The sequence below is a fragment of the Nomascus leucogenys genome, chromosome 13 (genome assembly GCF_006542625.1).
Source record: "Nomascus leucogenys isolate Asia chromosome 13, Asia_NLE_v1, whole genome shotgun sequence".
NCBI classification, from domain to species: domain Eukaryota; kingdom Metazoa; phylum Chordata; class Mammalia; order Primates; family Hylobatidae; genus Nomascus; species Nomascus leucogenys.
The window spans coordinates 45,148,339-45,162,547 of NC_044393.1; the positions used below are offsets into that span (position 1 = coordinate 45,148,339).

Here is a 14,209-nt window from a genome sequence, read left to right on the forward strand (position 1 = left end):
GAGGAAAGTTGTTAAAATAATCACTGACTATAATTATGCTTTTACTTAAATAATAATTCCTTTTTGGAAAATACTATTTTAGACTCTTGTGCAGGCAGAGATGGTTCCTCTCAGGATTTCGCTCTGCCCACGACTGGGAAGCTAGCAAGACATCTTTGCAATCTCCCTTGCTCCCTTTTCCCTTCTCGGCAAAAGTAACCCCTGGCTATGGGCCCTGATGATGCTCTTGACCAGCATCAAATACTGGGGAAAATGAGCTCCTCCCAACTCACACACACACACCACCATCACCGCCATCACCACCATCAGCAGTAACAACAGTAAAGTTAGGCTGGGTGTGGTGGCTCACGCCTGTAATCCCAGCACTTTGGGAGGCCAAGGCGGGTGGATTACGAGGTCAGGAGATCGAGACCATCCTGGCTAACACGGTGGAACACCATCTCTACTAAAAATATAAAAAATTAGCCAGGCATGGTGGCGGGCGCCTGTAGTCCCAGCTACTCGGGAGGCTGAGGCAGGAGAATGGCGTGAACCTGGGAGGCGGAGCTTGCAGTGAGCCGAGATCGTGCCACTGCACTCCAGCCTGGGCGACAGAGTGAGACTCCGTCTCAAAAATCAATCAATCAATCAATCAGTAAAATAAAGTTAATGACTAGTATTCACTTTATGTTTGATCTTCCTACATTGAGCAACCCGCCCCAATACATTTTTCTTAAACCTTTGATACCTATTACTGCCTTTCTTCTGTTTCACAAGAAACTTGCCAGCAGATAATAGCATGAATGGGTAAGCAGAAATAAGCAGTAGGGGTGAAATGCCAAAGCAGTCAATTATCTGATAATCATAATAAGTAACATTTAACAGTGCTTGTGGTGTGGTGCCTGGATGTTCTAAGCACTTTGCATGGATCAATTTATGTTTGCCTTACAGCAATGCCTGAAGAGGCAAGATGCTACTTTCATCCTTGGCTAGTAATAGGTACATATGTTTGACAGGGTGCATGTGTCTGTTCCTTTGTAAGATGCAACCTGTTAATGTGTTTTATTTTATATACACATACAGTTTTTTTTTTTTAACTTTTAAGATCATCCCTAGTTGATATGCTAGAACTGCAGTCTCCAGTATGGTAGCCACCAGCCACATGTGGCTACTGGTTATTTGAGACATGGCCAGTGTGAAATGAGATGTGCTGTAGATGCAAAATGCACATGAGACTTCGAAGATAATATAAAAAATAAAAGAATGTAAAATGCCTCTTTAATATTTTTAATTGGTTGTTGAAATATATTTGAGATATCATGAGCTAAATAAAATTACTAAAACTGACTCTACCTATTTCTTCTTGCTTTTTAAAAATGTGGCCACTAGTAAATGTAAAATTACCTATTATATGCCTTGCTTCGTATTTCTACAGGATAGCACCAGGCTAGAAGTACATGTTCCATGGTCCTCTGCCAGCCAAATCAGGTTGAGACTGCATGCTTGGTTAGGTGTCAGTGGCCTTGATTAGGCAAAGGTGTTACTTCTCGCAGGTGTGTTTTTATATTAAAATCCACATTTTGATCTAAACTAGTAGTTTTCACAGCAGAAGCACCTTGGAAGTTTAAAATAAATATGGCTGGCTGGGTCACCCCTGCAGAGATTCTGATGGTCTGGGCAGCTGGGGCACTGGGAGTTTTAAAAGGCTCCAGGTGACTTCAAGCTGACAGCCAAAGCTGAGAGCCACCTATTCAAATGGCACAGCGGACACTGGGTCTTGGTGACAATAGTGTGGGCGGGTAATGTTAGCAGTGGGGCCGGGTTCACACTTTTTGAGTCTCTGGTTGGAACTGCAGAAACAAACTGTGAAAAGGATCAGAGGCTGCTTTTTGGCAAGGAGGCTTGGAATAGAGTTAAAAGCACTCTCAAACCTACTGTGTGAGGGAAAATCCAGCCCACAGAATCATGGTGGGGAAATGGGAAGAAAGGGAAGCAATGGAGCTAATTAGGTGTAGTAATATTTCCCCCAGGAAACCGAAGGCTGGTTACAGAGGTGAAGGCCGCCTAGGAGCTCCTCCCTGGCCATCCGTGGTCCTCAGGTTCTGAGCCCCTCTCCACAGGCGGCAGGATCTGACCACCCTCATTCCCCAGCAGTGAGAAATGAGGGCTGGCTGTAGTAGTTCTAATGTGTGCACTCAAAGGAAATACTCAGATTCATTAATGTAATGGTAGTCTAAGTGTCTTATATGTAGCCTCAGAGTTGAGGCAAATTCTACTTTTAAATGGGAGAATTTATATTAGACTCGAGATAAGAAACTCCTCCCCAACCCCCACCCCCAACCGCCTCACTCCAACTGAAGCTTCTCCAGAGAGGTTTCTGAGGGGAGGCCTTGGTTACACTTTCTCAGCAATTTGGGAAGCTGAGGCGGGTAGATCCCTTGAGTTCAGGAGTTTGAGACTAGCCTGGGCAACACAGTGAGACCTCATCTCTACAAAAAATCAACACAAATTAGCTGGGCATGGTGGTGCACACCTGTAGTCCTGGCTAGTCAGGAGGCTGAGGTAGGAGGATTGTGCTTGAGCCCAGGAGGTTGAGGTTGCACTGAGCCGAGATAGCACCACTGCATTTCATTTCAGCCTGAGTGACAGTCACACCTTGTCTCAAAAAAAAAAAAAGGTTACATGCCCAGACCTTTCAGAGTAATTATTTTTTTTAACTTCCCATACCTACGTTTCTTGCAAAGCTGGTATTCATGGGGGAAAGCTCTGTGCCAACTGCTACCATTTTTGATGTTGAAGTAAAATCTGCCTTTTCCTAATCAGAACCTGTTTCTTGAGACAAATGCCAGATGTTTTCCTTCTCCCTCCCTCTCCGCCTTCTTTTTTTTTTTTTTTTTTTTTTGTTTGAGACTGAGTCTTGCTCTATTGCCCAGGCTAGAGTGCAGTGGCGTGATCTCAGCTCTCTGCAACCTCCACCTCCTGGGTTCAAGGGATTCTCCTGCCTCAGCTTCCCGAGTAGCTGGGATTACAGGTGCCTGCCACCATGCCCGGCTAATTTTTGCATTTTTAGTAGAGACAGGGTTTCACATGTTGGCCAGGCTAGTCTTGAACTCCTGATCTCGAGTGATTCACTCGCCTTGGCCTCCCAAAGTACTGGGATTACAGGCATGAGCCACCGCGCCTGGCCCCTCTCTGCCTTCTTTCCTTCCTTTCCTTATCACCTATTTAGGATTTTGCAATGTTAGGTGATTTCTTTTCCATATTTCCAACTGAATTAGAGTTAACCAAATGACAAAAAGTACTTTTGGTCTCAAATTCACTGGCATGAAAATGGGCCGAAAAAATGAGGACACTTAGAATTTTACTATGAGATACTGCCAGATGATTAAAATGCCTGTGTTCCACACACACTGTGCCCTTCTGAGTCCTTCTTGTGCTGTTTCTGTTTCTCTCAGACTGCTGGTAAGAGACCAGGAGTGACTAGGTGTGACCAGGCATGAGCAGGCGTTAAAGATTGGAGTGCTCCCTCATTTCAAGTCTCTTAAAGAAGATGAAGGTAACAGCTGCCCAATGAGGACGGAACCGCATTTGTGAATGGAAGCATTCATAGCTGGGTTTCCTGTCCATTGTATTTTCTTATAGATCTGAAGTTGTAACTTCCACATAATATGAACTGCTTCAACAGTTTCTATTTCTATTCTGTGTCCCGGGGGTGTGGGGGTGGTGCTAGAGTGAAAGTATTTGGCAGCGCATGCAACATAAAAAAAAAAAAAAAAAAATCCCTTCCTTTGGCCGGCATTCAACTTTTATAACATGTTTTTATTTTTACTTTTTTTGTGGGGGGAAGACAGGGTTGCTCTGTCGTCCAGGCTGCAATGCAGTGGCACGATCATAGCTCCCTGCACCCTCCAACTCCTGGGCTCAAGCGATCCTCCCACCTCAGCTATAATGTATTTTTAAATTTGGAAATGCATTCTCCTCTTCCTCCACCCAGCATGTATATTTTTACTCTCCTCTTATTCCCTCCAACCTTCACCCAAGTCTGTTTCCTGGCAATTTGAGAAGTGAGAAATGCCTGCGTGGGGGAAAAAGTGGAGGCACATGTTGTGTTGTAATTTTAATGGGGAAACATTGCCCAATGACAAAACCAGGCACTGTCTTGTGATGCTGCTTTCTGCCCACGCTACCTTTTCCTCTTCTGAGCCCGCTCTCATCCCGCGGAAGGCTGCAAGGCTGCCTCGCATCCAGAGGCTGTGACCCGCTTTAAATCAACAAAGCATGATGATCTTTAGTTTGAAGAGTGGGGAGGACAACCATATGGATCGAGCTGTCATCTTTTGGTTCGTTGTAAATATCAAAAGCAGGCAGCCCATTCAGTTCTCATTCTGATCTTTACGGATCTCTCCCACTGATGAGTTAGAAACCCTTCTAAACTCATGTTTTCCTTCCTTCAGCCAGCAAGGATTTATTGAGCACTTACTATGAATATATGCCAGGCACCGTTCCAAGCATGGGGAGTATGGCAGCGAGGAGGCCAAGCCTCTGCGCTGTCAATTTTGCAACAGCACTGAACTGTCAGCTAGGGCGTTGCAGAGGTTATGTGAGGACAGGGTGGGGCTGTCTGCAGGGCCCCAGCTAACTCCGTGTTCAAATTACCTGTGATTTGCTCCAAGTCCCACTGAGCCAAGTACAGTACTAGATAACAATGAAAACACTTTCGAGTGGGAGGATGATCTTTTCCTTCTTCTCCTTAACTTTTGCCCCATATCAGGAGGAGCTTCTGAGAAATGTGAGCTTTTCTGCTCACCCCCACGATACATCATCTGTCCATGACACTGTGTGGTGCATGAATATATTCTTACTCTAAAGAAAAAAAAACAGCCAAAGGATATTTCAAAAATTATTTTCACACATGATTATCATACAGTATTACAATGTATTATGTGCAAAATTCCATTTAAAAAATCATTTACAAAAGTACAACACAGTATGTGCTGAGGGTTCTAGTTCAACAAAAGCCAAGGCTAAAAAAGGTACAAGGTATAAAGCCAACCAAATTAGATGACTATGCATCTTTACACAGTACAATAACATGTTTTTGTAACTACCTGTGTTACATGGATACAAGACCCTCATAGTTTGTGCACCTGCAAACTGGTTTTATTTAACATAAGTTTAATTTCACTGCAGGTTCTGATAAGGTAGATTGATTTTTTTGTGCATTTGCAAATTCTTCTCCATTATACAGCATCTTATTTAACTCAACAAAAGCCACATTATATATCACTTGGTTTCTGGTCCCAATAATTTGATGCTGTTAAGTTTTAATTTCTATGGAAAAGGGAGAAAAGTGTTCTTCTTGATTTTTATTTTCCTCAAGGGGCTTTCAAAATTGTTTCTACAAGCAAATCACACATGGAATAGGTTTTGCCAAACCTCATTGCATATTTACAGTATTTTAAGCATAGGTGGTTCCTTCTATCTCTTTTTCTACATCTTTTGAAGAGCCTGAACCAGCAGACTGCACTCCTCGGTCCTTTGTTAGAGTCCGTATTTCTCTCTCTACCTCTCTCTACATTCATTTCTCTCCTTTTTCTCAGCATCATTTGTTTAAAAAACAAAACAGCAAAACACCACTAAACGTGAACAAGAGAACAGTACATCCGATTTCCAAAGGCATTCTATGGCCAGTGTCAGGAATACGTTGCTTTAAGAAATCCAGCAGTCTCTCCCCACAAAGTTGCCAAAACATCCAGTTACAGAAGAGACTTTAAAAATGCAATACTCTCAAATCCAGCAAGAGATTTATTTTTGAATATTAAATGTTAAAATCACATGCATAATTATAGAATATTTTAAAGTTACAAAAATATTTTAAAAACCAATCCTGACAGTTTACCTGCAACTGCTATAAAAATTTCTATGAAATATATAAAAACATGAAGTCTCTTTGTAAAAAAAAAAAAAAGGAAAAAGGAAGGAAGGAAGGAAGGGATGAAGCCATCCACAGGAGTGAGAATCACCTGACGCACTGCATCGCAAACATCTGCTGTTGAATTCAAAAGAACTTGTATCTTAAGTGTTTCTTCTGCACATATACATACCTGTAAGCCAACCTAGAACCTGACTGGGGGTAGGTAGTGAACAATCTCAGGACAGTGGAACCATCAAATGCAATTCTCCATTGCTAAAAGAGAATCCTGCTGTTTCACGAACCTCAGCTACCTTGCGTGGCTAAAGTTGCCCTTGGCCGAGTTGGCCTGTGGATGGCTTAGTCACTAAACTGAGGGGTCCCCGAGGAGGTGACTGCTTTTCAAGCTCAAGCATGTAGAAGCGGGAAGGCAAGGCTTCCAGCTCCCCTTTGGATGCACCACTGGGAAGTCCTGCCTGTCTTCTAGGAGGTGGTGAGGTCTTCTTCCCCGTTCTGGAAAATGACGCCGTAAGGATCGTTCTTGATGCGTTTGTAGACAAAGTGGAAGATGTGGGGCTGTGGTCGGCTGTGCAGCTCCGCCTTGATTTTTTGAGGGTAAGTGTCCTCTGCCAGCTGCTGCCACGTCTCATCAACGAAGAGAAAGAGGCTGTACTCCTCAGGGTCCCCCACCTTGAACTTCTCAGCGCAGATCTGACACACATCCTCAGTGGTAATGTAAGGTCTCACAAGGAGGGTCTTTCCTGTGCAACCACTGTTGACCTCCTGAAATGCAACTCGGAGGTAATTCTGCAGGTGGAAGAGGAATGTTGAGACAGTCAGAAGAGAAAACTAGATAGTGAGCATGATGGGGGACCAGGGGAGGGGGTAACTGTAAGCCGCTTCCAGGCCCTGTCCTGTCATAATGTCCGATGTCAGGCCACAAGGCTTCGAATGGCAAGGAAAGAGGCTGACCTGACTTTGGACAGTGGCGAGGATGACTACATGATTCATTGCAACTGTACGAAGCAGGAAGTCCATGCAGCCCTGGTTCTGATCTTGCCGTTTCCCTCATAAGGTCTGGTTAAGAAACCCTTGCTTAAGAGTGTGAACCACATCCAATGCTGGGTTTATTCCCAGCTTGAAAAATAAACCAAATAGCACAAGAATATGAAGGAAGTCAGCAGGAAGAGATTTAAAATATCTAGACACAACAGCACGTACTGTGCTCACTTGTTTTTTTCTTTTCATTTTAAGACATGAGATCTCACTATAATCTCCAGGCTGGACTCATACTGCTGGGCTCAAGTGATCCTTCTGCCTCAGCCTCCTGAGTAGCTAGGTCTACAGGTGCATGCCACTGTACCTGGCTTGTGTTCACTTTTGACACACTTTTTAAATAAAGCCTAAGCAAGGGCAATAATTTAGGTTGAATCACACACACACACACACAAAATGCGCTGACATTTGACTATTTTTTTATCTCCCCCAAATGGTGATTTCATGTAGTTCAATCTAATACAAGGCTCCTAGTGGCTCTGGGCACAATGTGGAAAAAGTCAGAAGGAGAAGAATGTTGATTTTGCCAAATACTTTGCAGATGGTGCTGATTACATGCAAGGTGGTGCTGCAGGGAATTAAACAAAGACGTTTGCAGGCTCAGGCGCTGCAATCATGCCAGGTACATGCTATCATGAAACATGTAAACCTGTGGTCTTACAAGATACAAAGCCCAGACCAGGCATAAAGAATCTTAAACTTGGATCAGGCTCTCCTAGATTTTGTGACCCCAGATAACTTTGCTTCTGTTTCCTTAAAAGTGGAGTTATCAGATGAAATCTAGAACACCCAGTTAAATTTGAGTTTCATCCAGAAAACAAATAGATTTTATTCTTCTAAATCTGGCAACCTTGCTCAGCAGTGAAGGGAAGGAGGGCTCTCTGCCCAGGTGCCTGCATGGTCACCACAAGGGTTTCCTGGGATAACAGAAGGGAAAGCTCTTGGGAAGGACAGTGAGCTCTGCACATGTAAGATATGCTTCCTATCTGCTTCCAGTGGGGACTTTTGCTAGCCCAGTGACTTTACAGGAGAGATGAGCTAGTGGGAGGTGCCCAGATTGACACTGACACTCTTTGAACCTTTTTTTTTTAAGAGACAGGGTCTACATGATCCCCGTTTGACTAGTGCAGAAACTGAGGCACAAAGACGCTAAGTAACTTGCCTAAAGCCACACAGCTAGGACGTGGCAGAGGCAGCCCCACCACCTTTACCACCAAGACGTACTACCTCTTCCCATGTGAGAAGACCTCTGTGCCTGTGACCTCTGATTTAGGGGTTTCAGATGGAGCTTTGGGTCTGAGGTTTTGCTCTGACCCCTGAGCTCAGTGCTGGGCATCTCCTTCTTTGGTTACACTCTGAGAAGGCATGCACCCCCAAGGTGAGCAGGGTCAGTGAGGGCAGGAGGGGGCGGCTGCAGAAGAAGGCAGCTCCACGGTGTCTGGGGGTCTCCAGGTGAAGAGGTGGAGGGTGTGTTGGCAGGTGGGGAAAGGAAAAATGAACTTTTCTCACTTCCTCTGTTCTGCCTTAGGCAGCCCCTCCCTGGATGGCTATCTGATGGCACCCCAGGGGTCTGCATGCACTGAGTGGCACGGGGACCTTCTTAGTGAAACAGGGTGGGGAGAGTGCAGGCATGTATTCTCACTCTTTAGGTTTATGTGCTTGAGATGAAATTTCTGAGAATACTGCAGTCTTGGAGAATGAGCTGATCTCGGCTTTCAAAGATGGGTTTGCCTTTTTTTTTGTTTGGTTTTGAGTCAGGGTCTCATTCTGCTGCCCAGGCTGGAGTGCAGTGGTGTGATCATGGCTCACTGTAGCCTCAAACTCCTGGGCTCAACAGATCCTCCCACTTTAGCCTCCTGAGTAGCTGGGACTACAGGTGTGCACCACTACGCCTGGCTAACTTGAAAATTTGTTGTTGTTGTTGTTTTGTCGAGACGGAGTCTCACTTTGTTGCCAAGGCTGGTCTCCAACTCCTGGCCTCAAGCGATCTTCCTGCCTCAGCCTCTAAGGTGCTGGGATTACAGGCGTGAGCCACCTCATCTGACCCTCTATTTTCAGAGCTCTTATAAAAAAAAAAAAAAATGGCCAGGTGCAGTGGCTCATGCCTGTAATCCCAGCACTTTGGGAAGCTGAGGTGGGTGGATCAGTTGAGGCCAGGAGTTTGAGTCCAGCCTGGCCACCATGGTGAAATCCCGTCTCTACTAAAAATACAAAACAAATTAGCCAGGTGTGGTGGTGAGCACCTGTAGTCCCAGCTACTCTGGAAGCTGAGGCAGGAGAATCATTTGAACCTGGGAGGTGGAGGTTGCAGTGAGCAGAGATCGTGTCACCACTGCACTCCAGCCTGGGTGACAGAGCGAGACTCCGTCTTAAAAAAAAAAAAAAAAGCAGGTGAATCTGGATGTGTAGACAAATCTGTCCTGCTTTCCAGATCCCTGCTTGGAAACTCATCATGGGGAATATAGAAACAAAGCACAGGCAGGTTTTATCATTTAATTTAAAACCTTCAAAATATTATTTGCAGACATTTGCCAACTCACTCATTATTTTATAGACAATGAGCAAATCAGGAATTGTTGTGTTGGGTAAGGATTTCTTTGTTTCTTTTTTGAGACTAAGTCTCACTCTGTTGCCCAGGCTGGAGTGCAGTGGCATGATCTCGGCTCACTGCAACCTCCATCTCCTGGGTTCAAACGATTCTCCTGCCTCAGCCTCCCAAGTAGCTGGGATTACAGGTGCCCGCCACTACATCCAGCTAATTTTTGTATTTTTAGCAGAGACAGGGTTTCACCGTGTTGGCCAGGCTGGTCTCGAACTCCTGACCTCAGGTGATCTGCCCACCTTGGCCTCCCAAAGTGCTGGGATTACAGGCGTGAGCGCTGATGCCTGGCCTTGGGTAAAGATTTCTATAGCCCTAACCCACCTCTCCATTCTAAGAAACAAATGCATTGGGAGTCCCACATTCCCAAGCAGCAGCTCACAGTCAGGAAAAGCCCTGGCCAGGGAACCTGAGCAGGACTCGCTCAGATGCTCGCCTGGTCACTCTGCGCCGTGGACGGCTGCCATAGCTGTTGCTGCTGAGATTCTGGGGTCTTCTGTTTTGGAGAGTGGGCGAGAGAAAAGGGAAGGAGACATCGCTGTTCCTCTCCCTCTTCCCAAGGAGAAACTAGGCCAATTGCATCGCGTAACACAGCGGCTGTTTCCTGATGAAACAAAATCTCCAACGTCTGTGCCAAGTGCTTCCTCCTCCTTTTTGACTTACTGTCTGCTTGATTGGGCAGAGATTCTGCCTTAATTCAACTTGGTTTTCTTAAAGACAGCAAAACTCGGGCCAAGTATCCCATGCGTATATAAATGTAAAGAAAACAGAGCAGCGTAACAAGGCCAGAGGGTGGTTTGAGATATCCCTTTCCTGCCAAATAATTCAACATAGTGGGGACCTCTGAACTGGGATGTGCTAGGTGAGCCAGCTCCGCATTCCTGGAGGATGAAGGAAGCAAAGGGGTGGCCAGCTGCACACCTGGAAGTCGTCCACAGAGGGGATGGTCCGGTTGGTGGTTCTCCGTTTGTGCCACTGCCTCAGGGTGTCTCTGGTTTCTGAGCTGAGCAGTCGCGCTGCTTGTTCTTCTTGGAAATTCTTTATCAGAGAAAGTGCTCCATATGCGCTTGTCAAGTAATAGCCTCCTGAAAAGAGCAGAAAGAATAGGTCCTCCCAGTGCCAACCTCCGCTCACGGGTGATAACAGGGGATGCCAGCGTTAGAAGGCATGTTTTGTATTTTTAGTATTTCTTAAACATGCATTTCCTTGTGGGATCACAGAAGCACACACCCAAGAGCATGGCACTCACTCCTCCATCCATCCCTTCACACAGCCATCCCACAGAGATTTCTGGAGCGACCCAGGCCTGGGAGGGGCCAGGGGAGCACAGACAAGCCCGGCTGACAAGGTTCCTGTTTTTCAGTGATGGGATTTCCATTCTAGTGCCTGAGACTGACCAAGCCTCTAAAGTGTTTTTTTGTTTGTTTGTTTGTTTTGTTTGTTTTTGAGACGGAATCTTGCTTTGTCACCTAGGCTGGAGTGCAGTGGCACAATCTCAGCTCACTGCAACCTCCGCCTCCCAGGTTCAAGCGACCCTCCCACCTCAGCCTCCTGAGTGGCTCGGATTAAAGGCATGCACCACCAAGCCTGGCTAATTTTTGTATGTTTTGTAGAGATGGGGTTTCACCGTATTGGCCAGGCTGGTCTCGAACCTTGGCCTCAACTGCTCCACCCGTCTCGGCCTCTCAAAGTGCTGGGATTACAGACATGAGCCACCATGCCCGGCCAACATTATTAAAGTGCAATTATGAAAAATGTTTGCCAGGAGTAGTTGGGGTATTAAGGCCTGATGGGGAGGTGGGGGGAAAGTCAGGCTTGTGAGATGATCCAAGGCCAGTATCCCCTCCATCAGTCCAGACTCGTGGCAACACTTGCTCTTGGCTTTTTCTTTTAGAAATTGATATTTTCTATCTCTGATAAACAAGAATTTGGTTTAAAAAAAAGCAAAAAGTAAAAAACGAAATGAATATTTTCTAAATTTTAAGTAAACTATACACTTTGAAAGAATTGTTTGCAAAAATGTGGGTACTTCAAAAATAATTTCTCTCCCTTGATTCCCTTTCTTACCCCTTCCTTTGGGACTAACATAATATCTGGCATTTAGGATAAAATAATTTACAGGAAAATGATGTTCCTGTGATGGTGCATTTAGGAATGATCTCTTATGTTCTTGAGGAGTGTAAAAAGGACTGATGACACTGTAAGATGTGTATGTATTCCTTCATAGTTTTTGTCCTAACATATAATTAGGTGCCTGGGGAGGAACTTATGGTCTCTGCGCTGAAGAGCCACTAGGGGTCGCCCTAAATGTTTATTAAAAATTCCCTAATTGGGCACAGAACATTTTAGATTTAGAGACATTCTTTGTCAAAATACTCATTGAATCTCTACTATGAGCCCCAGCTACAGAGGAGAAAGTAGGTTTGTAAGAAATAGAATCTGAGTCCCCACTCTCCAGAAGTTTACAAATGTGTTTTTTGTTTGTTTGTTTGTTTGTTTGTTTGTTTTTTAAAAACGGACACTGGCAATTTATTCCTGCAGGGACCAGAAGTTAGTTGGGCGAAATGAGTTTTGTGCAGAAGTGTCACCTTTAGGGCCAAAGTATTTAGCTTTGTTCATGTGAGACCCTGCAGAAGCCTCTCTCCGGTCAATAAGTGGCAATATGCAAGATGGCAACTGTCCCCTCCATGGGGATCAGGAGCTGCACGCCCTGCAAACTCGTGCTGGACGTGAACACGAGAAAGAAAAACACCCTTCTTGTTTTCAGGTTGCAGATGAAGACTTGAGGTTATTTTTTCCTGCAGCATAATCTGGGTCACCCTGAGCCGTGCACTTTCCAGATCACATGCCAAGCTTTTTGTGTATAGAGTGATCTGAAGGGTTTTCCAGACCTTGCCACCTACAGTATAATCACCCTAGTTAAGAGTTTTGAATTGTTGATCTTTACCAAATATTTGCCCCACAAACAAATCAGCATGTGACTGTGTGTGAAACTCAGTAATCCAGAATACAGATGCTACATGGAGAATTTCAGGAGAAATCAATATGAATGTTAAATATTCAGGAAAGGCTGTATGGAGGGTCAGGATTTGAACAAGGACTCGGAGAACTGGTACAATCTTTGTGGGGGTGGAAGGGGGCTCCTTTGGACTTCAAATTTTAGACTCCCTAGCTCTCATCTGTTCAGGACACTAAGGAGAAAACTCAAATGCTGGAAGCACAAAATTGACCACACGTTGAAACATGTGGATGCAGTTAGAGAAGGTTTTAAATTTCAGCAAAACTATAACCCTACCACAAGAGCTGTGCACTTCTAAGGGATTCTATGATGCCTTTTGGTAAATGAGAATACCTGCTTAAACAGCAGAAAACAGACGTGGCTGCTACCCCGCAAACCAAAGAGGACTTCGGGCAGGCACAGAAAAGTCCAATCTGTATTTTTGCCGCTGCTCAGTAGCCTCTTCCTCCCAGGCTGCATAGCTTCAGTTCGATGCAGTGCAGGCCTGGTCTGTGATCACAGCCAACCCAACTGGGCCGCCTGCTTCCCAAGGAAGGCAGCCAAGAAGCCCCAGACACGGTTAAGTGGAAGCAGGCTCTGTTTAAGTGCGAGCTCACCAGCAGCTTTGTATCCTCACTAGCTGTGCCCTTGTCTTTCTTGTGGGATTCGTGGAGGAGATGACAGCCACCTGTCCATTAGTCATCAACACAGGGCCTTGCCCTGGGCCAGTGTAGGAAAGGGGCAGGAAGTAGGTGTCTCTATCCTTGGGCCACATGATATAAGCAATGTTTGTCCTGAGTGCACATTGTCAGCAACAGAATCGACTTTCTAAGTGAAACGGGCATGTCTTTTTCCCCAAAGCCCTAAGAGCTCTACATACTTATTACTAGAATTAAACATGACTGAAGCTCGAAAAAGAATAACCAAACCCCAAACTGTATTAATAACAAACATTACAGTGGAAGGAAGGAAAGCATGCTATGTAGACTAACATGCTTCTCTTGGTCCCTGGGCAAAACCACATGTTTGGCCTTGTCCTTTCTAATCCCAGGGCAGAGCAGGCAAGAAAAGATCCAGGGAGGGCCTCGGAGGCTCATCGGGGAGTGTCTGGTTCCATGGTTAGGAATATTAATGAGGGGACAGAAGAGGCTAAAGGGTGAAAGCATGAAAGAGGCCCATTCATACCTGCCTGGGGTGGGGGACAGGAGGAAAGATATTCATTCCGCCATACTGAGTCAGCACTACCCATGGTCACGTGGGAAGGGCATAATCAGGCTCCAAGGAGGGCGGTCCCTCCGACAGGAAAAGTAAGGCCTGGTGAATTCACATTACAGGACTGAGGAGACTAAGGGGGCACATTCTGGGGGTGGCAAAAATGCATTTCATTCTCTCCAGGGAAAATGCTGGGATGACTCATTCCTTAGGGAATCCTGTCAGAGACGGACCTTTCTACTCAAGCCCAGATAGAAACTCACCGGAAAAAAAAAAAAAAAAACCGTAACAATCCCCGCCAGGGCTTGTCTGGGCTTTTATCTGGATATATAAAAATGGATTAAGAGGATTCACAGTGCACAGGCCCTGATTTGTTCTCCTTTGAAAAGATAAGCTCACATAGAGTCCCAGTTATTTCTGCTTTTCAAGGCTGTGCACTACTGTGCCAAAAATC

The 14,209-nt window shown here is 45.2% G+C and overlaps 1 protein-coding gene across 3 annotated transcripts in view; it reads right to left on the bottom strand.

Moving 5' to 3' along the window:
• Positions 1-4,865: 4,865 nt before the first annotated feature.
• The window catches only part of RIN2 (Ras and Rab interactor 2), a 115,614-nt gene continuing 106,270 nt past the window's right edge, over positions 4,866-14,209 (bottom strand). For all 3 annotated transcript variants that reach the window (XM_030825804.1, XM_030825806.1, XM_030825805.1), the window contains 2 exons: positions 10,467-10,630; positions 4,866-6,697 (listed from right to left, as the gene is read on the bottom strand). In XM_030825804.1, the coding sequence (XP_030681664.1) occupies positions 6,374-6,697; positions 10,467-10,630 (488 nt within the window). In that variant the 3' untranslated portion in view covers positions 4,866-6,373. The remainder of the gene's footprint in view (positions 6,698-10,466; positions 10,631-14,209) is intronic.